The sequence below is a fragment of the Mixophyes fleayi genome, chromosome 2 (assembly GCF_038048845.1).
Source record: "Mixophyes fleayi isolate aMixFle1 chromosome 2, aMixFle1.hap1, whole genome shotgun sequence".
Lineage (NCBI taxonomy): Eukaryota > Metazoa > Chordata > Amphibia > Anura > Limnodynastidae > Mixophyes > Mixophyes fleayi.
The window spans coordinates 42,944,463-42,970,493 of record NC_134403.1 but is presented as its reverse complement, the minus strand read 5'-3'; the positions used below and the strand labels follow the sequence as shown (position 1 = coordinate 42,970,493).

Genomic DNA, 26,031 nt, shown 5'->3' with positions numbered 1-26,031 from the left:
GTGAAAGGGCGTACGCAGCTACTACACGTGGCAGCAACAGTATTTGGTCTTTTACCATACATTCGCACAAACACGCATACTTATAAAATAGTACACATTAATGGTAGTTGCAACACATAGTCAGTTATGTCAAAATATAGTAGTATTTATGTGTTATATTAAAGTTACATGCATATTAGTGAAATATATGGAACCGGTTGAAGGAATCATATCATGAGTGGTATCATAATAAACCTCTTAACATTTCCTACTGTTTGGTTCACTCTGCGAAGGAATCGCAGAGTGCATACGCAAGTTATGAATGATAGGGAATTATGGACTACTTAAGACTAAGGAATCTTGGCGGGAAGAGCAGATCATACCCCCTGGAGAGATGACCCCCTCCTTTGGATTCCTTAGGATGAACTAGCCAATGATTGACAACCCCTTGGACCTTCCTGAAACCTGGACCAATAGAAGCAAGCTATACCATCTTCATTGTATTACTGTATTTCTGTGTGCATATAAGCAGCAGCTTCACATCTAGTGTTCAGACATCTTGTCCCCAGACTTCAGGATTGAATGACTGCACACTGGATCCAGAGCGCCTGCGTTAAGTAACGGCTGTATTTATTATCACTTCGCTTGAACATATTCTACTACTTTTTGCGAATAAATCTTTGTGCGTTGGAAACACAAATCGAGGTTCGACAATCGTTATTGGTTAGCGACAATACGCACTTAACAGCCTCTAACTGAAGAAATCTTCCAGCGTAACTGAAATGGACGGAGCGGTGCTCCATTTAGTCCTATGGGTGTAAGTGCTGCTTACAGCACTTACTCCGTCCTAAGTAAAAATAAACAATAATAAGAATAAATAAAAGAAAATCTATTTTAACTAACAGCAAGTACTGCAAAACAGTACGGAGAACGGCCCAACTCCTTGGGCACTTAAATAACACTGATGAGCTTCAGGGGTTGCAGAGGGGAGGAACTTCTGTCAACAGTTACATTAACAGTCTAACTATTTGAGTGCCAACACCATGTACCCTCATACAACCCCATGGTAGCAGTGTCCCCCAGATTGGATGAAAGAGAAATGTATAATATATATATATATATATATATATATATATATATATATATATATATATATATAGGCCCCGATGCTCTGCTTTGCCCAGGGACCCATAAAGTTGTTAAGATGGCCCTGTATGTAGCGTTTATAAAATGACCCAGCTTAACCAGCACATGAATTTGTTAAGGACACAAAGGCAAAACGTTATTAAATGGAATGTATTATGGCAAAATAGTCACAATGCTTAAAATATACCAAATAAGATAACATTAAATATGAAACAAGTTTTTCATAATAAAAATACAAAGGACAAATGCAGGAATAGAAAAAAACTCAAGTAAGTTCTTGATTTCTGTGCTGTGGAAAGCAGAAAGTAATTAACCAAGAGATCACCTCAGTCTGACAAGGTACAACAGTTTTTCATGCACCCTTGTGTGATCATTTAGAAAGGCTGATAAGCTAATAGGGAGGGGATTCACACCTGGGTGTGACTCAGTTTATTTAAAATTAGCCTAAAATTCTTATACATGAAATAAGTTTCTCTTAAACATAACAGAACTATAATAATGCATGATAGGAAGAGTATAATTGTACCTACTTGTAGAGATGAAACATCACTATAGAACGTTAATCATTTGGGACACTACTAGTTTATATTATTTTCTGGCAAATAAGACCTTTCTGTTTGATGTATTATTTGTAGTTCATTTTCCCAAGTATAAATATGCACGGGGAATTGCTCAAATAGGAATGATAAAATAAATTGCTTTTATGTGGACATTTCTTATTTAAAATTATAGATCTCACTTTGTACGATCATAAATTTCTGATATGTGATCTGATAACTGTGTTGAAGAGACGCTAAGTCCACTACTAGCTATAGCCCCCTACTATGAGACAGGACATAATAGAAAATAGATTGCCGTGCCATGGCAAATGGTCAGTTGATATGTCATCAACGCTAAATTAACCCCTTTGCCTACAGTGAATTACAGCAATTCATGGTTTATATTTTAATCCCCGATTGTGTCATAACCGCAACAAGGGACCTTTTGTTGTTTGGTAAGTGTAACTGTGCTGTATGTTGTATGCAGACACAAGGCACTAGGCATCATGATGTACCCACTCATGAGCTCAATACACTTATATCATATTTTAAGGAGCCATCATTAAAGGCTAACTCCACAGAAATGTAGTCTTCATCCAACATCAACATGCTCCTCTCCCTCAACTAGCAGAACTTTGGTGGTTGCATAGCAAGGTCTCTTCTGGAGAATTTACTGCCTCAGCACTTCTTGTGCCTATGTGGACAGCCTAAAGAAGGGGAGGTTCAAACTGCTAGTCTGTGTCAAAAATTCATACGTAGCACTTTGCATTTCAATCGTTCCCAGGTGTTAATGGTGGGACAAGATGCCATTTCAGAGCTGGCAGGGCATGGGGCAAGACCCCCCTCAAGTTCAGCTGGCTGGGGAGATATGGGATTAATTATTTATGTAGAAAAAAATTCTACATGGGGTTATCCTTTAATATTTCATTTATACACCAAACACTGTATTCAATGATCAAAACAAACTATACTAAACTATTGATCAATATTAAAAACTAGGATATAGATTATAAAGACTGAAAATATCTAATCAAAAGTTAATTAAATCAGCTGGCAACTATGTATGTGATGTACATTTACACTAACTGTACAAAATACTAAATATGCATTTGGACATTTCAGAAGATTACTAAAAATAAAAATATTTGATATTGTATTTCTTATTGGGGTATGTAATTTGTGCAAGACTGAAATTCTCTTCTACAAAATAAAGGGACTACTGAAAAATATGTACAGATAAAGTTAGGAATATAAAGGAAAGTTTCTGTGCAACTGGATAACAGTACATATAATTACATTTCACTTTCTCGTATGCTGTTGTTAAGCTTCCAATTGAATTAGCTAACATAATAGCAAGATTGACTGTTGAAGGGAATAGCATAAGATAAGAAAAATCCAGCATCTATAACAATCAGAAAAATAGACACACAGGAAGAAACACGCAGAAATAAGATTCTTACCCTTATAGGTTAGAGATTAATGATTCTGCAATCTCTAACCTACAATTAATACTAATGTACATGTTTTACCCAGTTTGTTTAATAGTTTACTATGTTTGTCCCCAATTGTAAAGCGCTACGGAATATGTTGGCGCTATATAAATAAATGATAATGCATCAATGTGTGTATTCAAAACTTTTATTTTACAATTATTTATTCCCAAACTTTACCAAAGAAAAAAACCCATTTGCTTGAACCTTATTTTCAAACTGTATAAGTTATTTCATTTGGAAAACAGATTACTTTTGATGTTGACTTCACTTACAGTATTGGATAATCTGAGTGAAGTATTGTATTTTTTTTTTTTCATTCTTCCATATCGGATTTGAAGTAATTGTGCTGTCACGTGAATTGCAGAAATACAATATAAAAATCGGGAGTATTTCATTCTACAGTAAAACTTGGCATCTGCCAACTACGCTACCCAAGCTGTCTCTCCGTCGTGTCGTAAATGCCGTCAGATAATTGGTTCCCAATCAATCTTCAAAAGAAACCTCGCACCTCATAACTGAGGAGCACCGACGTGGAGCCCGCGCATCCGCCATTTTGACTCTGTGTTTATGAAGACAAGCATCTCCTCGTCTTGTTACGTGTAAATACATAGTATATATTAAGAAAGATCGCTATCTTCGGGTTGAAAACTAAGAGGAAACACATAGAAAGCCGAATTAAACTCGCTGATTGATGTAACCTAGCCTATATCACGCCATTTACAGCATTACCTCAGAGTGACAAAATGGTGGACAGTGCCTAACAGACCATGACGGGACCTGTGACAAGCACTAGTGTGAGCAGACACTATGGGTATACATTTACTCTGCCCTTTGCATAAATGAGCAATTTAAACGACTTATTAGGCAGCGAGGACAGGATGACACCTCTGCCGCACCGGGAGGTGTGAAGTGAAGCGTGACCGCCAGGGAGCTGGGGGAGAGCCTCATTCTTGCCTGGAGGCTTGTTGTGCGCTACTGCGGCCACCATGCAGTGCACATACATCTCCACCACACGGCGTGGTGTGTTTGTACCCAGATTTACCGTCTGCACCCGCTTATGCCACTCGCCCACCACGATGAGGGGATAACCACTTTGTATATTTTACACGTTTTATCACCTATATTGCAGTGCGCTGTAACTGCGCGTTTACTGCACTTCATTAACATGGTAAACGGTAAATGTCTCTGCGGTCCTAATATAATGTGAGCGCCGCATAAGGAGGAAAACTTCTGACGTTTAATTTTGAGGTGCAGCAGCAGCTCGCCGCTCGCTCTGTTGGCGCTGAAGGGGTGTACTGGAATACATGGCGAGACAGAGCAGGTTCTCTCCATAAACACAGCGCAGCTTGCAGCATAGCTCTCAGCCACGCCCAGCTCCACGCATGGCTCCTCCCTCCGTATACTGCCGTGCGTGTGTGGGGGGTGGGGAACAGCTGCTTTGCCCGTACAGCGCCAGGCTAACGGGTCTGATTCCACCTTAGCCCCCCTTCCTCGACTGACTGCAACGCATGGGCGGTGCCTCGTCTCCATCAGGTCTGTCAGAGCCGCCCTTCACCCTCATAAGACTGGGTAGGCGGGAAATGAAGATTCCGATTGACGTGGCTGTTAACCAATCAGTTGCGTTCCACTGTACTCCGATGCTGAATCTGTTTAGCCAATCAGAGCCATTAATGGGGCGGGACAAATGGTAGCTGAGGCCGCGCCCTCTCCAGCTTGCTTGGTTTGGCTCCGCCCCATATGCTCCGGGACTGGACGGGAGAGTTGGGTTACGGGGGACGGATCGCTGTTGCGGGGGTTTGTGGTCGGGGCCTCGTCTCTCCGTCTTCTCTAGCTGTCGGTAAGTCTTTAGAATACCGTGTACGCAACTGAGGGAAGCACCTAGACCCTCTGGTCTGTGCCCCGCTGCCCCCTATCCCGTGATACCCTCACGTGCAGAAGCACTCTCCTACGCCCCCTAGAGGGGGGGTTATTATTTTGCCTCCTTTGTGTTGGTTTGCCGGGTTCCCGCCGCTTCGTTCTGTGGTGGTTGAGGATGGCGCTGCCCCCCCCCTTCTCCGTGTAACGTGTGGCGATACTGTCATTATTAGAGGAGGGGTGGGCAGATCTGCCCCGCTCTGTGGTACCCTAGCGCCCTGGGGTTGTGTGGTGCGTGTCGTGGGGGTCACCTCGGGGTGTGCCAGTGCTGCCTCCGCCGAGTCTCTTCGCTGCCTGTGTATTGTTCGCCAGCTCGCTAATGGCGGACGAGAGGCAGCGCCACCGGCTGAGCAGTTATGGAAGTAACAGCGCCGGGGTATATAAATACCTGGGGGCAATACTCCTGCATAGGCCAGGCCCTGCTACCTCTCCTCCCCATATATAGAGGAGGGGTAGGTGCCAGCCTGGGCTCCTAGTAGCCGGACATCTACTCTTCCCGGGGCCCTAAGTGTACAGACCAACGTACTGCCTATCTGCCCCGGGGGTATAGGAGACGCAGCTATACTGCCACCTCTCCCCGAGGGTTATATTACATTGGGGGAAGGAGGAGGAGGGGTATTCACTTATGCCCCATTCCTCCCAGACTCTCTCTTGCTCCATGTCGGCCTGTGCTGCACGCCCGACACAGATCTGCTGTGAGTATACACATTGTGTACGTGCAGCTTGTCCAGAGTCTGCTGTGGACCTATGGGAGCCTGTCACCTCCTATTATCCTCAAGGCCACAGTCTTCCCATGGTTGTATTGTGCGGGGGAGAGGGGGCTCCTGGTCTTGTAGGTGAGTGTGGAGATTGGAACATTATGGCAGTCAGGCTTGTGGTGGGAGGGGGCAATGGATAGTGGAGCTTTATGCAGTACTACCTCCAACCACTGGGACTCTCACTGATGCCTGTATTCACAATGCAGTGCAAGGGTAGAATGCAAACGCTATTTACAACCTTATCATCCGTTGTAAACAGAGTATTTATGGGCTATTTTCTCAAAAGAAGCCTGGTAGTATGAAATGAATATAAACAGGTGAAATTTAAGAGATATACATTTCTGGATATCTAAAATGTCAGCTTAATTTATCCTCATGAACACATTTTGTTTTAAAGGCAATATATTTCTACAGTGTAGCAGCACTTCTCTGAAGTAGATACTGCATCCAAAGCCACCAATGATGTGTCTTTGTGTATGTATAGTTTCAGAGCGATTGTAAAATATATATTTATTTCACATCCTTTTTATAATGCCAGGTATATTTTCTGTGTTTAAGCACTTTAATTTCGTTGTATATCCCCTCTTTTTGCATGTGATATAAACAGGAGATAGGTATAATGCATTACCTACTGATCACTTTAAAATATATGGGTAGGCTTACATTACATGTAGTTAAATGTATTCTGGTTGCCAGGTAAGGCTTGCATATTGCAATTGGATGTATTAAGACACAGGCATTATGCACTCTGCCCCTCCTGTCAGTATATTTGTACATGCTCTAACGTCAGCTTAGATGTCACATCTTCTACCCAATGGAAAATATCTTCCCATGTGAGATTAAAAAAATTGAAGCAAAGTGTGTGTATGTATATATATATATATATATATATAATTTCCAAATGACCTACCCCAAAGGTAGAACAATTTGTCCCAACAATGTACAAAATTCACTTCAGTAGAAAGTAACAAACTATAAAAAAATATGAAAATTAGTCATACGAAGAACACATGGGATATATTTATTAAACTATGGGTTTCAAAAGTGAAGATGTTGTCTATAGCAACCAATCAGGTTCTAGATAGCATTTGTTTAGTACATTCTACAAAATGACAGCTAGAATTTGATTAATTGCTATAGGCAACATCCCAACTTTTTCAACCTGCACTTTAGTAAATATACTTCATGGTCTTGCATAGCTTACCCAACTGTGAGTGTAAGCTTACCTAATTTATGAAAACACAGTTGTTGGGCTTTTGAGTCTTTAATTCATGTTGTGGAATTGCCATTTGTCAAATTATAAACACATTTGTATCAATGTAATCTGAATGTTTAATTATATAAAATGTCATGATGCAGTATAAGATCTGTAAGTAACATGCCTTATCCGCTGAACCTAATTTGGCACTACTTTGGATGGTCACAATCCAACATTAAACAAATAATTTGTTTGTCTCGTGTCCACACAGGATGTACCTTGTGTTTTATTTATGTGTTTTTTAAAGAAGACATTGAATTTTAAGAAAATACCATTAGTTTGCTTATACCTCATGTCACTACAAAAAAAGACCAATGGCCAAAAATTTGCAAGAAAGTGAACTAAAAACAAGTCTGTAAATTTTTTTCTAAGGAAGCTTGCGTTGCCATCAATACACCTCTTAGCACTGAAGAGTTTAATTCGCAGATTACTGCACTTTATCAATCACACCTTGTTTCATAGCAATAGTTCTTTAGTTGCATCTCAAGCAAAAATGTGTTTTTTTGGCTGCTATTGTCAATCTCAAACCTAATACTTGCCCTCCCAGACTTATCCCATTTGTATGTGTACCTTTTTACAGTTGTCATACCTTGACTTACATTTAGACATTTTGAGAAAGTAACAGTCTTGAAAAATATTTTTTGTTTTCGTTTGGTTTGTTTTACTTTGCTATGTTTTGGTTGACTCTTTTTTTTTTTTTTTTTTTTTTTTTACATGTTCAATCTATAATTATTTCAATATGTCACCAAAGTAAGACAGTTTCTCTGAAAAGGAAATAAACTCTTATATACTTGGTTCTTTAGAAATAGTTTAACGGTGTCCACAAACTGCAGTATTGGCCTTATTGACCATTTAGTTCAATATCATAGGGTATGTAGATTAAAACAAGTGCAATGTTTGGTAATAATCAAATTGTTTGATTGGGTCACCATCTGCATGCCTGTAAATGCAGGTGGTTGATGAGCAGTACCTGCTTAACAGGCTTCAGTGTGTTCTGTAAGTGTTTGCCTGGCTTAAATGTTGGATGTTCCCAACTTGTCTAATTTTGTCATCCAAGTATATGGCCTGATAGGACCGTGATCTTGTTGCTTTGGCCAAGCAGCAGCTAAGGTGTTCTGCTAACATACTGCTAAACCTAAAATCCAATTTGTTACATGGACGAGCTGCTGCTAACATTAACAACTGTATAAATAAGTTTCAGGTGCATATTAGCCCTAAATATGAGTTATTTTTGTGAGGGGATATTTTTTCCTACACAGCGCAGACTTCCTGTTGGTAATACCATTGAAGGACACTAAAGTCAGCCTCTTCTTGTTTCCCGTATAGTCCTCTCTTGTGGTGTTTAAATGGAATGCAGCATGAGAAACTGCAGATGAAATGGCGAGGTATAGATATCCATTGATCTGTCAGCATGTGAAGCAGTTACATACCGGCCTTGGATGTTTCCATCGCGAAAATGATGTTGGGGATTAATGGATCTCTATGCCTTTATCTCTGACTGGTTTCTTTAGTTCTTTTTGTAACACACTACTTGTGTAGGACAGTTTCAAGGTAATACATGCCTTTTAAGAGCTCTAATCGATTGCACTGGTGCACTTTAACCTAATGGTTCATATGTGAAAATATATTTTGGGTTTTAGTTGACTTTTAATTACGCAGCAAATCGAAGTACAGCCAATTCTGCCATGGTATAGGAGCTCTTAAATGATTTTGTGAAAGTCACTAGTAGCTTTGACACACTGATGTGTTAGGTTTAGTGGTTCTTTACCATGTTATATATCTATGTTGGAGTTTGAACAGAGTGATCACTATAGACTTGATTTTGTTCCCAGTCACCCCATTCCTAGCAGAGCATGAACACGTCAACTGTGTTAGGTGACACAATTTCCATTGGTGTTATGCACTTATGCAGAAATGCTTTATTTAATGACTACTGCGCCAAAAAAGCCACCAACCCTTCATTTTGATTTTTCCCATTTTAACTAGTTGTATACGGATGCTTTAACTTTGTACTTTCACTATATGCCATCATTGTGTGTGTCCAGAAAAGTACTAATGTTCTCCTAACTTCGTCAAAGTGAATGATATGTGTGGTATCAATATGACTTGAAGATCTAGTCTATTAAATTGTGCTTTAATGTCTGGCGTTGCGCCACTTCTATAAAGACCATGGTGGAAACTCTAAAGTGTTCTGCTGTAATGTTTTTCTTGTAGGTGGCGCAGACAGGTGTAATTATCTGTGGACCATGGACTTGTTGTTTATTGGACTCTGGCTGCTATAGTGTGTTGGGTGTAGATTGTGTATAACATGCTGGTCATTTGGTCTGTTATCCTAATTTATCAAGCAGTTGAACTGCTAAATAGGCATGTTCCATTTGTGCTATAGAAAGGATATCGAGTAAAATATGAAAATTGGTTAATCAGAAAGTATAACCCAATATGAAAGTGTTTTCATAGGGCATGAAATATGTTAAGCGGGTTACATTATAGTCTAAGTTTTTTTTTTTTTTTTTTGTTTTGTTTTTGTTTTTTTCAACTGTTTGCTGAAATATAAACTATATTTTCCATTGAGTAGAAGTCAGCCTCTCACTCTATAATTAGTGAGTGCGTTGCGGTCAGAAATGCATCTTTTGTTACTACTAGGCACCTTCTGACATTCGCTGTAAGATATACATTATATTGGAACTTCTTATACCCCACCTTCATTAGCATTTATACCCCTCCCAGGCAGCATTTTTTTTTAATAAACCTCTACATCAGCAGAAGGCAGAGGAGGGGATGTTTTTGTATTACACTCCATGCTGCTGCTTTGGGTCACTGATGAGCTCGCCGCTGTGGTGACATCACTTGAAGTGCTCTATTTGCAATTAGTCAGTCACTCTGAGAAGCAGCATGGTGTGTGATACCTGGGACATCCTGGTGGGGGCAGGGTGGTGTATTGTAAGGGAAGAGAAGAGTATTGGCTACTTGCAGATAGGAGGGTTTTGTTTTCTAACTTTTCTAGTAGTCGCTGAGTTTATCCATTAGATTTTATATCAATTGTCCTGTTGTTGGCAGACTGTTTTGAACCCTGTGCAACTACATATTTGTATCTGTTTTCATGTTTGCATTTATTTTGTCCACGTTGCAAAGTGTATGGGAGGCTCTGCTCATAATATAGCTCCCAGTCTAGTGGTAAAGGGAACCAACTGGGATAAGGAATGAGTATGGACATTGGGACTGTAGAGTTGACCAGTGTGAGTAGGATAGGCTGTGTAATTAAAAGCCAACGAAAAAATAAAATTGAACTTTTCACACATGAAATACTAGATTAAAATGCACCGTTCAGTGTTTTCAATGAGAGCACTTAAAAGGCATGCATTACCTCAATCTCTGAGACAGTTTAAGGTCCACTCATGGTTTTAGGACAGTGTCTGGATGGGATTTGAAACGGGTCCAAATGCATATCATTTAGTTATTCAACTAGCTGTGATGCCAATGTTCTTGGTAAACAGTTTGGCTTTCAAAGAGCATTTAAAGGCTCTGGGAGAGTGTAGGTGGGTAGCAGCACTGTAGTGTTGTGGATATGAGTTATTATCACACAGGAAGAGAGGTACAGATATAAGAGGGTTTGAGTAGAGTATTTGGAGATGAAGTTTAAGATATATGAAGGGTGATATTGTTGATGGGATTGAGTATTTTTAATTAGATCTTAGACCTAAGGATATGGTAGTCAGTGTCAGGATTTGCACTGTGTTGGGTCTATGTGTAGTATTGAAAAATATCAATCTTGTTGCAGCATTTGACACGTTAAAGCAGGAACAGATGGGGAGGGGAATGTCAGAGTGAGTGAGGCCGCATTGGTTGAAGCGGGAGATGCATCTTGGGCAGGAAAGAGAATAATCTAGCAGTATTTCAAAGTTGGAGGTGCAGGACTACGATATACACTGGTTGTGAGGCACAATGCAGATTATTGAAGTTGAGGATGTTAAGGCAGCGGGTTTAGGAGATTGGGGAATTTGTGGTGTTATGGATAGTGAGTTAAGATTTGAGGGTTGGTGGCTCTAATAGGAGAGATGATGAGCTCTATTTTGGAAATGTTAAGCTTTAGGTAACATTGTGGAAATGCCAAAGCTATGAGATGTGTGAGGGAGTGGTGATAGTTATAAGTTTAGTTAGGTGGTTAGAGGGCTGGGTGTATATTAGAATAGTGAAATAGGTTTACTTGTCAAGTGAAAGGGCAGTGTTGTAAGATGAAAGCATGACTTTATGGTATAGGATGTCAGTGTTAGAGCAATGTTTTCTTCACTGGTGCTCAGTAGTGAGGTAGAAGTGAGTGGTTATAGGAAAGAGGAGAAGGTTTAGTGAACAGTTGATCACTTTAAGAGAATTTAGGTGTTGTAGTGTGAATATAAGTGCTGCCTGTGCGACATGAAGTGGGAAGGCAGAGTTGGAAGAACTAGACATGAAGAGAAGACTCCTCATAGTCGGTCTGATCCGATGACCACTGAGAGCGACTAAAGGAGATAATAAGCTAAATTTGTTTTGTGGCAGCAGAGTTTGTTCGAAATTACCTAGTATAGGGTTTCCTATATCTAGTCTTTAGAAAGCCCAAACAGTTCATGTCTTCCATATCTCCTTGCTGGAGCACAGGTGTATTAATTACTAACTGACACGCTTTAAAAGGTACACGAATGGTGCTTATTTCACATGTGACCTGAAAGACATGCATTGTGCTTATTTCACGCGTGACCTGAAAGACATGCATTGTTAGGGCTCCTTGAGGTGTGGATGTGGGAAACCATGACTTGGTATGATGGGTAAATCAAAAGATAGGTAACAAATGAGCTAGGCACCAAAGTTGTCAAGGAATTGCAACTGGATTCGTGTGTGGGGGGGAATAAATGGCAGTAAAGCAAAGATGAGAAGATGGATGGTGTGGACTTCAGAGAATGAGGAGATGCCTGAGCCCCCAGAGTTATAGTGCTTACTGTTACTTGTACTGTGCTGTTTCACCATTGTTTGTCCTTGTACGGCGCTACGGATACTTTGTGGCGCCATATAAATAAAAATTAATAATAATAATAATGAATAGTTCCGGCCATATGATTTGGAAAGTACGATGCCTACTCTATCATGTTATATATTCCAGGTCTGGTAGTGTGGCTTGAGAGTCCCATAGGAGGATTTGCAGAGGCACTGGAGTAGATGGATGCTGCTTTGCTACCTCCCTGTAGGATAATGGTGTAGCTTGAACCTGTGGTCTGGGACACTAACAGTTGGGCATGGTGGTTCCAGCAGCTGATCAAAGATGATTGCCCAGTGGGTCCTCAAAATAACTTTTAATGTAATGACACTCCTCAGTGATACTGTGTTATTTACAGCTGCGTTTCACAAACTTTAGATGCCTATATTTTTGTGCATAAATTTGTGGGGGGTAGCGGCACAATAGTTCAATTCTATACCCTATCTCCTAATATTTATCTCAAATTTGATTAGACCTCTATCAAGTCTTGTGTATTTACTTGTCCGTTCATATAATGATTTTTTTTCCTCAACAAGTCCTGAATTATTATTTACACTTGTTTAATATATGTAATCTCATTTGATAAATCAGACTTTACTTTCAACAAAAAAATAAGCCAACATGGAAAGTACCCACCATAATTCAGTAGCTCCATCTTTAGAATTAATTACTTGAAATCATTTTTTCTGTATAAGCCGATTAGTCTATTGCAGCATATTTGAGTTATTTTGTCCCACTCCTTTAACACCATTGCTTCAGGTCATTGATATTTGTGGGTATTTACGTATAGTCCTCTTTTGGTCCCTTCACGGCATCTGCGGGGGATTGAAGTCTGGCCTTTTACGCTGGCATTCCAAAATTTAGTTTCTTTTAATTTTCAGTCATTCTGGTGTAAGTTTGCTGATGGTCTAATTTTGACATTTTGAATGATCCAATTTCGGCCAACCTTCTGTTGTAGGACAAATGGCCTTACATTTCCCTCTAGAATAGCCTGGCATAAAGAATTCATGGTGGGCCTGATGATTACTAAGCATCCAGGCCACGTGATTTGGTTTTGTTTTACAGCCACATCTCTGCCACTGTTCTTGATGATTGTTATGAGATTCTTGTTCTATACTATTTCTGCCAAACATAGCTTTGTCCTATGTAAGACTAAACAACTCACATAGGACAATGACCCAAAAGTCTTATGTTTCGTTTACTTGTGATCTTGATGGAGAGATTCTGCTCTTGCCGAACTATTTTTCCAGATTTGATTAGCAGCATCTGGCTAAAAAGGATCTTCTTTATTGCTATGGAAACGGTGTTGATGTACTTACTTTTTCACACATGGCCTCTTATTTTGTTTTGTGTTGAATAAACAAAATAAATTTTGTCCGTAAAATGCCAGTTAGGTGTCCTTGTTTATAGTTTGTAATTACCTGGAAAAGGGTATTCTGAGGGAAGTTGCACTTAAAATGAGTGCATTATGTCACTACTTTACCTACTGGCATTAAAAAGCATGCTTTTACCAGTGTGTTAATGCCAGTAAAAGGATGGGGATGGAATCTGTTGGTTCCAATGACACCTATTCCCACTTGGGCCATACCCTGAAATATATTGAAAGAGAACTCGGCAAATAGAGATTTGAGTGTAAGGACTTCCCTTTTAAGTGTCGAGGAAAAGATCAATTTTTGTTTACAATTGTGTGTGTATATATAGCACATCTTCCAAACTACTAATTCTAAGGGTTTTTTTTCTTTTTATTATAACCTCACAATTATGATATGGCTATGCTATACTATTTGCAGAGACTAGAGTTCACTTATTACAAAATGCATGCAAGGTTAATAAATGGTTGTGTTCCACTAGGATTTTAAAAGTTCTGTGTATTCACCTCAAGCCTACAATAACATTCTTCTTTTAACCAATGTTTTGATAGGTTATCTGGAATGTACACTGGCCCTGTAGGAAGGTTTGATTATTGACAAGACCCTTCTGGTCCTCCATCTAATGCAATGGCTACAGGACTAAAAAATGTGGGCAATGCTTTTGGTGGCCCAATCCCCTCTAAAACCTTCCAGAGCACAGCGGTTGTGGATGACGACGACGATGATGACGTAGTTTTCATTGAACCTGTACAGATTCCTCAGAATGCCCCATCTGTTACTCCAAGAAGTGCAGTATATTCATCGAAGAATGAAAATCACAGGGCAGACTCAAAATCGCACTCTTCCAGCAAGGATATAGAATCTAGCAAGGGAGCAATAACTGAGACAATCATCATTGATGATGAGGAAGAACCTGAGCCCAGTCGTGTGCATGATAAAAATGCTTCCAGTTTTAGCACTCGCAGACTTATGGACTCCAACAAGTCTGTTAATGTGGATTTTCCATCTTCATCTTGCTTCTCAAGCAACAAACCAAATGCTGGGATGAGTACTGGTATTACTACTGAGCCTGACTCTGAAATACAAATTGCAAATGTCACCACTTTAGAATCTGGTGTTAGTTCTGTAAGTGATGGCCATCATCAAAATTCTGAAAGTCGAGATATGAATCTGATGATCACTCATGTCACATCACTACAGAACCCTGGAATGGGAGAGGTGCCTAATGGATTACAGGCAACTAATTTTGGTGGCCATGTACAAACATATCCATCTCCACTTACCTCACCGACCAAGGTTACCACGGGTCCTTACAACCCAGGAAGAATTAATGTTGGTGGCGATGTTTTTCAAAATGGAGAATCTGCAACACATCATACTCCGGGTGCGTATTAATGGAGAATAAAATGTTAAATTATAGTGTATTGGTTTGTTTTTTTCAATTTGAGTATGTCAACCCCATAGTTTATAACATCAGAACACAATAACTGTATTGTCTCTTTTCGCTCCCACTTAGTAAACTGGTCAAAAGACAAGATAACTACAATGTATTGTCTTAGAATGTGCGGAACCTGATCCACTAACAGAAAATTGTGGCTTCCTATATACATATAGTTCAAAAATAAAAAGCAGTCATACTGCATGTCTGACATTTACTTTAGGTGAAAGCTACAAAGTATAGAAGCTACTTTGTCTGTATCACTTTAGTTGCAAACCTACCAATATATGGTGTAATATGTGGAAAAAAGAAAAATGACAGAGACCAATTTTGGCTGACCCTTCCATTAGAGAACAATCCTGTATTTAACAGTATAACCATTACATGCATTTAAAGGAAGTCTGACTTAAGTTGGACTATTTATTTAAATGTGACTGCTCAAGTTATGATTTTGCTGTTCTAACCCCAACTGTCTGACATCAGTGTGATTAATTACTTAAGTTGTAGGATGCACCACCCTAGTTCTGTGACACACTGTAACTGGTACTCCAAGGTGGAATGTAACCTGCATCAACAGAAGCCAGTTTCTGATGCCATTTTCGTTTACCTCTGTTTTTCCCTGGTGATGGCACAGGTTAGCTGAAGAGTAGCTACTGCTAGATAAATGACTGCTACAATTTCCCCTGCATTACACCTGAATTACAGGGTGGTATTTATAGAGCCAGGGATATGTGTTTTTATATATTTTTTTTTATTATGAATTCCAGTCTCTTATTGGGCTTTTTCCACTTGTGCTAGGTAGTGTCTGTGTTATGGCATGGTTGTTTTCTTCTTGAGCTGCCTTCTCATTTACTTTTGCTAAGCAAAGTGAACACAAGTCCTAGTCTACTGTCGCATGTCAAAAGCAGTCACTTGGTATGCCTTGCCACTGGCGTTTAACCCAGTTTCAGTGGTTAAAGGTCCTAAGAAGAAATATATATAATATATTTGTTTTTTAATTTTTTAAGTTTTGTGGGAGGCTTTTTATTTTGTTAATTATTATTCCCTCAAACCAGAAACTTATTTATATTGTTGGGTATATTGCACATATCCTACAAAGATGGTTAGGTAAATGATAGTTTTTTTTTGTTTGTTTTGCAATGCTTTGCTACACTTTCCAAATGAGACTGGAGCTTGGATGCTATGTACAGGGCAGTTTTTTTTTCTGTTTATAAATTTATTTGAAATTATTACATTTTAAGGTTTAAAATTTTGCCTTTTGTTAAGTACATGCAGGGCCGGATTAACCCGAGGTCTAACTGGGCTATAGCCCAGGGGCCTCGGGCATCCAGGGGGCCCTTCAAACTCCTCAGCAGCATTATTGATCGGTCGGGGCGGGGGCGCACCCGGCCCGATCGATGCTGCTGAGTACTGTCAGTGCAGTCCTCCGTCCCGGCGCGCTGTAGTCTGCTTACTGAGGATATCTCGCGAGAGTTCATGAACTCTCGCGAGATCTCCTCAGTAAGGAGCTTACAGCGCGCCGGGACGGAGGACTGCACTGACAGGTAAGTGCTTGGGGGGGTCCTCGCGGGGGGTGGGGGGCGGCGGACGGCTCACATTGGGGGCCTCGCGGGGAATGGAGGGCCCCTTAGCCCAGGGGCCTCCATTCCCTTAATCCGGCCCTGAGTACATGTGCAGTGACACCCTCTTACTGAATGCATTTTCCACTTTAAAGGATTTCAATGCTTAATGTCTTTCTCTAAATTTTTCATGTAGTGTTATTTTTTTTGTTTTGTTTCAAAAAGGATCTTTTTAGGACCAGGGTAGATTTGCATCCTTTGACACCAATAGCAGTAACTCCCAGAAGCCATTATGAGTCACATTGGCTATCTGGCTCCTGTGTTGCACTTATCTGGAACTTTTAAGTCAAAGTTGAATGAAATTATGGTGAAAACTATCATGAAAATGACTAGAGCTTTCCTTTCAATTGATTCATTTTTGTTTAATGCCTACACTTCCCTTTTTCAGATGCCTGGATATCTCAGTCTGCTTCATTTCCACGGAACCAGCAGCCAGGTGTGGATACAATGTCACCAGTGGCCTCTCTTCCAAAACAAGTTTTGCAACCTCCTTCACTGCAGCAGCCAACAAAAGCTGTTAAAGTGACTTGTGCAAACTGCAAGAAGCCGCTTCAGAAGGGACAGACAGCCTATCAGCGCAAAGGATCCACCCATTTGTTTTGTTCCACTTCTTGCTTATCATCCTTTTCACAGAAACCAGCTCCAAAGAAGCTCTGCACTATGTGTAAAAAGTAAGCCCAAGTATCTGCTGCTTTGTGTTCCACAACATATTTTAGTATACGTTGAAGACTTTTATAGCCTAGTGGTTCTTTCAGATGTTTCATACTTGTGTTATTACCAGATAACCACCTAAAAGCTCTAGTGGTGTGTTCATAAAATGGTGCAAAACAATGTTCATTTTCAGACATTGTTTCATTTCAGCAAACTTTATTGGAGACATAGCAGTGACACTAAAATACTAGAGTACTCATACCCCCTTTGTGCAACAGTTGGCAATATTAAAACACAGCAATTGTACTTTTCTGACTGAATAGTGGAACTAATTTTCTGTTTCACTCCTAAGCAAAGACCATCCTGAATTATATATACAGTATGTTTATTGGTAGACTTACATGTCTTGCCTTTGAAATCCTCCATGTTTTCACTAGCCAACTAGGACCTGCCACACTCTTCTATAGCCTATCTGTGTTCTTATTTGTTAGGTAATGAAACACATTTTTGTCATGTATTTCTAGACCATCACATTTGCTCCAATGCTTTTTCTCCTAATTCAGTTTGCTATGTTCTCACACTATTATCCCAACTTTATCTCCCGTGTCTTCACTTCTGAACAGCTCCTGAACTTATACATGGGGTTTTGAGCACTTTTGGCAGTCCTATTATACAACAATTAGGTGTAGGAACTAGATTGTTTATACTCTCTCCATTAAATAATCTGTGTTCTGCTAAATCAGCTAATGACTATCATTATCAGCCATTGTAGACTGAGAGGAGACTCTCGTGTCTTCAGTAGGGTCACAGACAATCTAGTATGTATGAGAAAACCGCTTCATCTTTCTTATACATACACTTTTGAGTTGATACTTTAGGATTAGCAGTCCTTTTGGTACATTAGTCTGTATTGTACTACCTGGCAGTTGAATTGATCATTAAGAGCTATTGGCCTGGTACTATGGTTTAGTCATGTTATAAATGCTACTAATGATTTAGTGGAACAGATTTGGCAATGGGAAGTGTATTGACGAGCTGTGTATCCTTGTACAGCTGCATCTTATGATCTGCAAATTCCAGGTTATATGCTTATCATGATAAAAATTTGATCTTAAAAGCATCATGTGAATTAAAAATGGACCATAGTTTCTAAAATCTGCAAGTACCCCTAACATGTAATGGCAAACTTCAGATTGTTGGTGTGTTTGCCTGTTTCATATTCTGCGAATGGTCTCTGCCACCCTACCAGAAGATGGCAGCAACCATTTATTGTATGGTAACTTGTCTCTGACTTCATCTATAAATGCTACATGGTATAACTACTAAATTGTTGAAAAGAAAATGTTTTCTCAAATGAAGAGACCTGTTGATTGTTGCCCTAATTAATGTGGATGTGCTGTTTAGTGAAGTCTGTCTGTTGAAATTCATTTCTGTTTGTTTTTCAGAGATATTACAACAATGAAGGGTACAATTGTTGCTCAAGTTGATTCAAGTGAATCCTTCCAGGAGTTCTGCAGTACTTACTGTTTATCACTTTATGAGGACAAGCAGAATTCTGCCAAAAATCAAAGCAAATCAAGATGCACTATTTGTGGCAAATTAACAGAGGTATGTTTTTTATTTTCTACTCATTAATGAACATAATTTTATGCCTTCCAATGACAGATATTTTGTGAGGGATTTGTTTTTTGTGTAATATTTTTTTCTTCAATTAAAAGTTTAACATACTTGAAATAGTAAATAAGGAATTGTGTTATGACTCTTTGAATGCCAATTCCCAAACTTTTACAGCCATTGCTGCCATCTGTGTAATCGATAGTGTTTCCCACTGGGAAACCTGGAAGATACTATAGAGCTAGGAGCTGTGTGTTGTTTGTCCTGGAAAAACACCAGTCTTCATTTTCAAGCTTGAAATGGCAGCGTGTCCTATGTGGCATCGTTTTAAGGATTTGCAGATTTAAGTTATTCAGTTGTGAGGAATATGGTGCAGGTTGAATGGAGGAAATGGCAAACTGAAAACAAAGCAAATGTTACAGTATTGAGTCTATTTATTATATGGGAACCAATTATTCATCTCGGACAGAAGGAATAAGGGTCAGATATTGGCCTGTTTTGTTTTATTGTGATTATAGTCTGTCATGTACTACTCTTTAGTACTTATCATTTATAGTGCTGAGTCAGCTTAGCATATTTTGTAGGTAAAGGGGAACTCTAGCATTAAGAAAAGTGCAGGATCTAATTGGTAGAAGAGCTTTCGACTCCATTCTCCCATATGCTCTAGAGCTCATTGGACAGGCCGTGGTAGCTTTCCAATCAAACTGCCTTCAACATCCGACCTCCGTTCCGCTCACTTAAATTCTCTAATACAGGGGAGTACAAAGGCATCTGAGTAGAGCATTTTGGTAATAGTGGGGCTCTGGGGAAGAGGAAGGTTTTATGTCCAAATATGCTGAAAGTTTAATTGCGCTTGTGCATCTCTCATCTGTGAATCTTTATATTTTTCTTCTCAGATTCGTCATGAAGTTAGTTTTAAAAACATGACTCACAAGCTGTGCAGTGATCACTGCTTCAATCGCTACAGGATGGCCAATGGCTTGATCATGAATTGCTGCGAGCATTGCGGTGAATATCTGCCAAGCAAAGGTGCCGGAGACAATGTACTCATGGTTGATGGCCAGTGGAAGAGGTTCTGCAGTCCAGCCTGTCTCAGTGAATTTAAGCTGGTAAACTCCTTTTCAAGTGTTCCCAACATATTCTACTAGGAAGGAAAGAAAGTTCTTCATTGTCATAGTCTGCACACAATACTATGCAGTTGTACCAGGCGCCTTTGATACTGAACATGTGAAACAATAAGTGGGAACCTGCATAAACTGTTTTCTAAACAATGGGGATGTTTGGTATTGTCTGTTCACCAGCCCCTATTACATATTGACTTTCAGGTCTATTGATATCAGATGTTGACAAGAAGAGTTATTATTTAAACAGATTATCCATACACAACCCTTACTTGTTCTCTTTGCTTGTAGATTTTATTTATGGTATATACAAGCCAACTCTCTACCACACATGTCTTAAGAGTGCCTTTACTATTCCGATGTTTTCAGCAAATACCAAAAACATATTTGTAAAGTTTCTATATATTGGATATGTAGCTAGTTCAGGACTGTTAAAAGCCAGGACTCAGTACAAGGTTTTTTTTTTCTTTTTTTTTTTTTTTTTTTTTTTAATGGAGTTGTAGTGTTCTCTTTATTGAACTACTTAGTTAAAGTGAAACCATATAAAATATCATAACACACAGCAGGCAATGAAAATGACACAATTTGAGTTTCTTGACAGTAAATATGTACAGGTCTATTGCCTTACATTATATTTTATTGGGGCTATTTGCTTCTGCATTTTTACCAGGCATTAAGAACTTACACTAAAACATGTAAGAGTCACGCCTGTTTATACAAGCCCTTAATGAAAATATATTTTACAGTTTGGTTTTTGCAGTGCTCTACCCCTTGTTACATGTTACAGTTAGCCCTGGTAACAAAAATATTGAGTTCAATTTGGCAAAATATGCTGGTCTCTTCTGTAATAAATTAACGCAGGTATTTCAACCTAAAACTGTCCAAATTTGGTTTTAAAAGCCTGCTGTCACATGACTAATACAAGCAAATACATCTTATTTGTTATCTTGCATCATACTAAACAAGTCTCAAGTATGTATTACTTATCTGAAAACTTATGTCTATGTAGTTTCAATTTCCAACAGTCGTCCTTCCCTTAGAAAACCAGCAAGAGCAAATTGTGCCAAAGAGCTCATATATTAGTTCATGTGCGCATATACTTACTAATTTTTTTATTTTATTTTAGTATAGTATTTTGTAACAAATGTTATTGACAAGTTTATGGTTGTCGCTGCTGGGGCAATCCTTGAACCATTGCTGAAGTGGAATGTGTTCAGACTGCAGTGATCGACTGAGACAAATCACTTTATATGTTGTGAGCTCAGTTATGCTAAAAGTTATTTTGAAATGTAGCACTAAGTGTAATTGTACAATATTCATTAATGATTAGATTTCACCCATTATTTTACTCTTGACATATTACGTTTAGCCTTTAATATTTTGAAATGTTATTTTAGTGTTTGTATAAGGTACACCATTCCATTTGCGTTCAGTTTGCGTTCTTATATGTAATGCTACACGTGTTGTAACGGCATTGAACTAGGACCATTCCTCTTGTGTTTTGACAGATTGAGCTTGGGGGTCTGTAGACCAATGGTGTCCAGGCCCTTGCCAGTAAATATAGATAATATATTTTATGGTGATGGTGTTTTTATGTTTGTTTCTTTTACTGGTCAATGAGCTGTAATTACCAAATACTTTATTACTTTAACTTTCACGTACAATTTACATGTAGATTTAAGTTTTTAGTGTTCATTGTTTTCCCCCAATTCAGTTAGTTAAATGCAACTGGTGCCTTATTCTACAGTTTGGAATACTTAGGATTTAGGTGTATTTTGTTATTTTACTTCTAAAAGGAACTAATGTAAGAATGTAACGTCAAGTATGCCGCTCACTTTTATAGAAGACTCCTCTTTTCTAAATCAAGCAAGTATTGCAACAACGGCCATATGCACTTCCAAATAGCAGGTAGTCAGCACACAGTACACACATTCCTAAGTGAGTATTACCACTCTTACCACAAAGGGCATGGACCATAGCAGGGTTGTAACCATCTCCTTGACTCACTGCACGTTTCCTTGTATTGTATGGTTTTTTTTGGTTTTTTTTATGGGTGTACTGAGTGACTTTAGGCTGTTGGGGGATAAGTACAGAAGCATGGTGGGACGTAATACAGATATGTGGTGAAGATCAGTTAATCGTATTTTCAGGATATCGCATACCATAATGTTGAAAAGTCCTTAGAGGGAGATTACATATTAGACTACTACTGTACATAGCATAAGGTTGATAATGGGAAATAAAAACGCAAAAAATATCGATAAATTAAAATGATATATAATACAAGAAGCAGTAAAGCACGGTTCAATCAGTAGTTTAATACTGAATTGCAAGTCTTGTACTAAATGAAGCTCCAAAAGTTGACACACAGGCTGTTTAAAAGCATAGGCAAAGATAGGTACTTTTAATAGAGTTAATGCCCCTCAAAGCTTCCCAGAAGCATAGTGTAATATGTACTTAATGACCCCCCTCCCCCAGTTGTAACAGTTCTGAATGCTATATGCAAGGAATTGTTGTGAATGCTTGTCAGAAAGCATGTGTACAGGTTCATTTGCTTACAATATGTTTAGACTATCGTTAAAGTGTGTGTCCTTAAAGTCAAATGCCCATGTATCCAAGGCCTGCTGCAGAATATTGATCTATAGTGGTACATGGAAGTGTAAAATAGTAAAGTTATCATTCAAGGGTGTTTAGCAGTAGTCCAGTATGAAAGCTGTAACCCCTTCATGTATCAAAGTCCATAATTGCAGCGATGCTTACTAATAAACTCCCTTGTGATGTGCGTTCCCATACAGTCCCTGATGCATCATGTCCTGGCACATAGTAAAGCTCACCCTTCCTTGTCAAGAGATTCGTTCAAATTCCTCTCTACACAGTCATTCGAATAAACAAACTGTTAATTCATCAACAATATACAAGTAATAAAAATAGAGAAAAAAGGATTGGGCGCAATAGGGAAAGGGAGCTTGGATCAATCAATAGTGTACATATTATACAGTGTGTACTTCATCAAATGCCCGCTGTATGTATGAGGAAAATAAGACTTTAAATTGAGGATTTACAATCCAGATATGTCCAGAGTCAATAATCCTAACAAAACCTTGCCAAATTGTATTGTTCCAGAAGCAGTCTTGTTTGCCACATGTAAACGGCAATCACTCCTACCAGACTCCCCCCAAATTCCTTGATCAGAAGTGTACCATAATATACAAGTAAAACAGAATATATTGCACCAGGTACTGTGAAAAATTGTCTTCTGAAAGCCGTATCACGTTCTGACATGATTTAATGTCCATTTTGTTTCGTCAATAAATTTGGTGTTTTTCCCAAGCAACCTTATTCTACATTTAGGCTATTAATCTCCTTTTTGATCCTATATTGCATCTAAATGTACTGTAGAGACCAGCATCATTTTCTGCATATAGGACCTGTGGGGGGTTTTGTTTTGTGGTCTAAAGAGTTTACCATAATCTTAGTACAGCCATTCTTTACACCCACACTATCATCGCCTCATTCCTGAAGTTAAACCATATGCCGCACTGATAATTGCTATTTAGTCTGAAATTTCAGTAAATGATTTTAAGATGTACTGAATGTATAAGACCACTGTGGCCGTTATTTATATGAATAACATTGTTTTGATTGGTAATTGGGGATGCTTTTATACTGCACACATATATGCTGTTAGCAGGCAAATCTAGCACTGTAACTGTTAATGTTTGTTCTATTTCATTAAAATATTTACATATTTTAAAAAGTGTTTGATGTAGTTTATTTTGGTTCATATTTGGTAACATCATGACCCCTAGTGGCTGTTGCATAACACTTCATGTCACAGAACTCTTGCACTGCAACTTGCACAGAATTCCACTCTCCTTTCCCCATATACCAAATTTAAACAATGACCTACACCAGGCCTGTCCAACCTGCGGCCCTTCAGGTGTTGTGAAACTACAAGTCCCAGCATGCTTTGCCAGTAGACAACTAGTTGATAGCTGGAAGGGCATGCTGGGACTTGTAGTTTCACAACATCTGGAGGGCCGCAGGTTGGACAGGCCTGACCTACACAGGCTGATTTTATAAAGCTGGATTTGGTGTACAAATAATGTACGCAGCCACTTGAAATAAATGGGTCTCTGTGATGTCCCTGGAACCTATAAATTGATTAGATGCATTTTTACAAATCTTGGTTCAGTCTACAAAATCCCTGCCTCCGCAGAGAGGCCTGGAAGCACATAGACATTCCTGACTTCAGGCATATTCATGGACGTTTAAATGTGCTCATATTTAAAAAATAAAATAAAAATCGGTATGTGTAATGATTGACCACAGGAGTTAGATTATTTTATTTTTTTAATAGGCTAATCAAATGGAAAAATAATAAAACTGCTCTGAATAAGGAAGTTCACAATGAATTCCTAGTGAAAGCACCCTGTGAGTTTTTGAAACTCTTAAACAGGTGATTAAACTCTTTTATCGTTACCTAGAATGTCCATCACTGATCTAAATATGCTAAACACCCTTTATTCTCATATTAAGGGCTCTATATAAATCTGTAAAATAAAGATGTCTCTATGGAATTCCTGTAAATTTTAATGGCCAACTCCAATTTTATATAATTTTTTCGAATCCCGTTCCTCTTGAGCCAAATAAAATGTCTTCTAAATCAACAACTTTACTGAACCCCCTTTACTTTTCAGGTAGTTTTTTTTGTTTTTGTTCTGTTTTTGGTAGATGTTCAACAAGAATAGCAAAAAAACAAAGAAAAACATCTAATGCACAACAAGACACCCTGTGCACAAACTGTACTTCAGTAATAGGCAACCTGATATGCTTTGGGGGCCACATGATGTGGCACTCTAACCTTCAAAAGGGCCGCACTTTACCCTTATTTCCGGAAGAAATTAAAACAATACATTTAATCAAAGACACACATCTGTAATGTATCAGCAGTCATACAAGTGTTACAAGCAATAAAACAAATTTGACAAAGCAAGACTGGAGTTGCAGGTGAAGGCTCTGAGCGCTGTTACTCTACCATGGTACTTTTTCCTTGTACAGGGTTGAATTGGAACAAATACTTTTTAGGCTATTGGGGAGGGGAGGCAGATAAGTGAAAGTAAAAGTCCTGGTGGACTTCATAAACATTGATTCATACTTCACCATAAGTAGGCAAAATCATGGAAAGTTTGGTTAGGAATATTCAAGGTATGCGGATGAACTTGTTGGACTTGATTATCACACTACTAAATCATTATTTAGCTGTAGGGGCATTTTGTGATTTCTGTAGTTCTATATTACTAGTAAAAATCATTATTTCCATTTATTTTCCATAAATTGTAAGCAGATGGCTTGCAAGTGTGAGCAAATTTGAAGGCTTTAAGTTAAACCTGTATATAAGCTAAATTTGGTTACCACTGGGGGCTCCTCTCCTCTGCTCAGGCTGCAGCATTACACCGGAGGTTCAGCGTGCAAAGCAAAATATATAAACTACGCTCTAGAGAGTGCAAAATTAAACATCATTTTGACGCCTACCTTGACATGGATGTTGTGGAATTACTACACCTAAAGAAAGTATTTTGGTTTAGATAATTGTGCATCCGCTGCATTTTAAAGCCATTCCATTAAATTTAAGAGCACATGCTCATCCAGTTGTACAAATATTTGAAGAAAATAGTGAAGTGAATTGGTTGGCTGGATGTGCCCTCCAAATGGAGATGTCTTTGTCTTTGCAAATGAATCGCGTTGGTCTGTTTTTGTTTAGAAACACGGAAAACTAACCAGCTGCACCGGATGCAAAGCTCAATGCAGAATCTTCGACATGACTCAGTGCATTGGATCGAATGGACATATGGAGCCATACTGTTCAACAACGTGCATGAATGCACACAAGGCAAAATATGCAAAGCCGCCGCCGCCACCACCGCTGCAGAATCTCATTCCCAATCACAGTAAGTGTGCCCCCCAGGGAATAATGTTGGTGGAAATATTTGTATCTGTTTTCAGCACATATCAGTGGCAGTTTACTACCTTGTGTTTTCAGTTTTTACATTTCTTGCAGTGTCTGTAGTTGTATTACACTGTAGAGGCAGTAATTTAGCCTGATTAAATTACTGTTAATGAAAC

At 38.9% G+C, this 26,031-nt stretch overlaps 1 protein-coding gene across 1 annotated transcript in view; it reads left to right on the top strand.

Annotated features, from left to right (window-relative positions):
- The first annotated feature begins 4,882 nt into the window (after positions 1 to 4,882).
- ZMYM2 (zinc finger MYM-type containing 2) overlaps positions 4,883 to 26,031 on the top strand; it is a 46,238-nt gene continuing 25,089 nt past the window's right edge. Inside the window, exons 1-6 of the mRNA XM_075198869.1 lie at positions 4,883 to 4,994; positions 14,014 to 14,846; positions 16,908 to 17,190; positions 18,616 to 18,778; positions 19,681 to 19,893; positions 25,670 to 25,856. Of these exons, the coding sequence (XP_075054970.1) occupies positions 14,090 to 14,846; positions 16,908 to 17,190; positions 18,616 to 18,778; positions 19,681 to 19,893; positions 25,670 to 25,856 (1,603 nt within the window). The 5' untranslated portion in view covers positions 4,883 to 4,994; positions 14,014 to 14,089. The remainder of the gene's footprint in view (positions 4,995 to 14,013; positions 14,847 to 16,907; positions 17,191 to 18,615; positions 18,779 to 19,680; positions 19,894 to 25,669; positions 25,857 to 26,031) is intronic.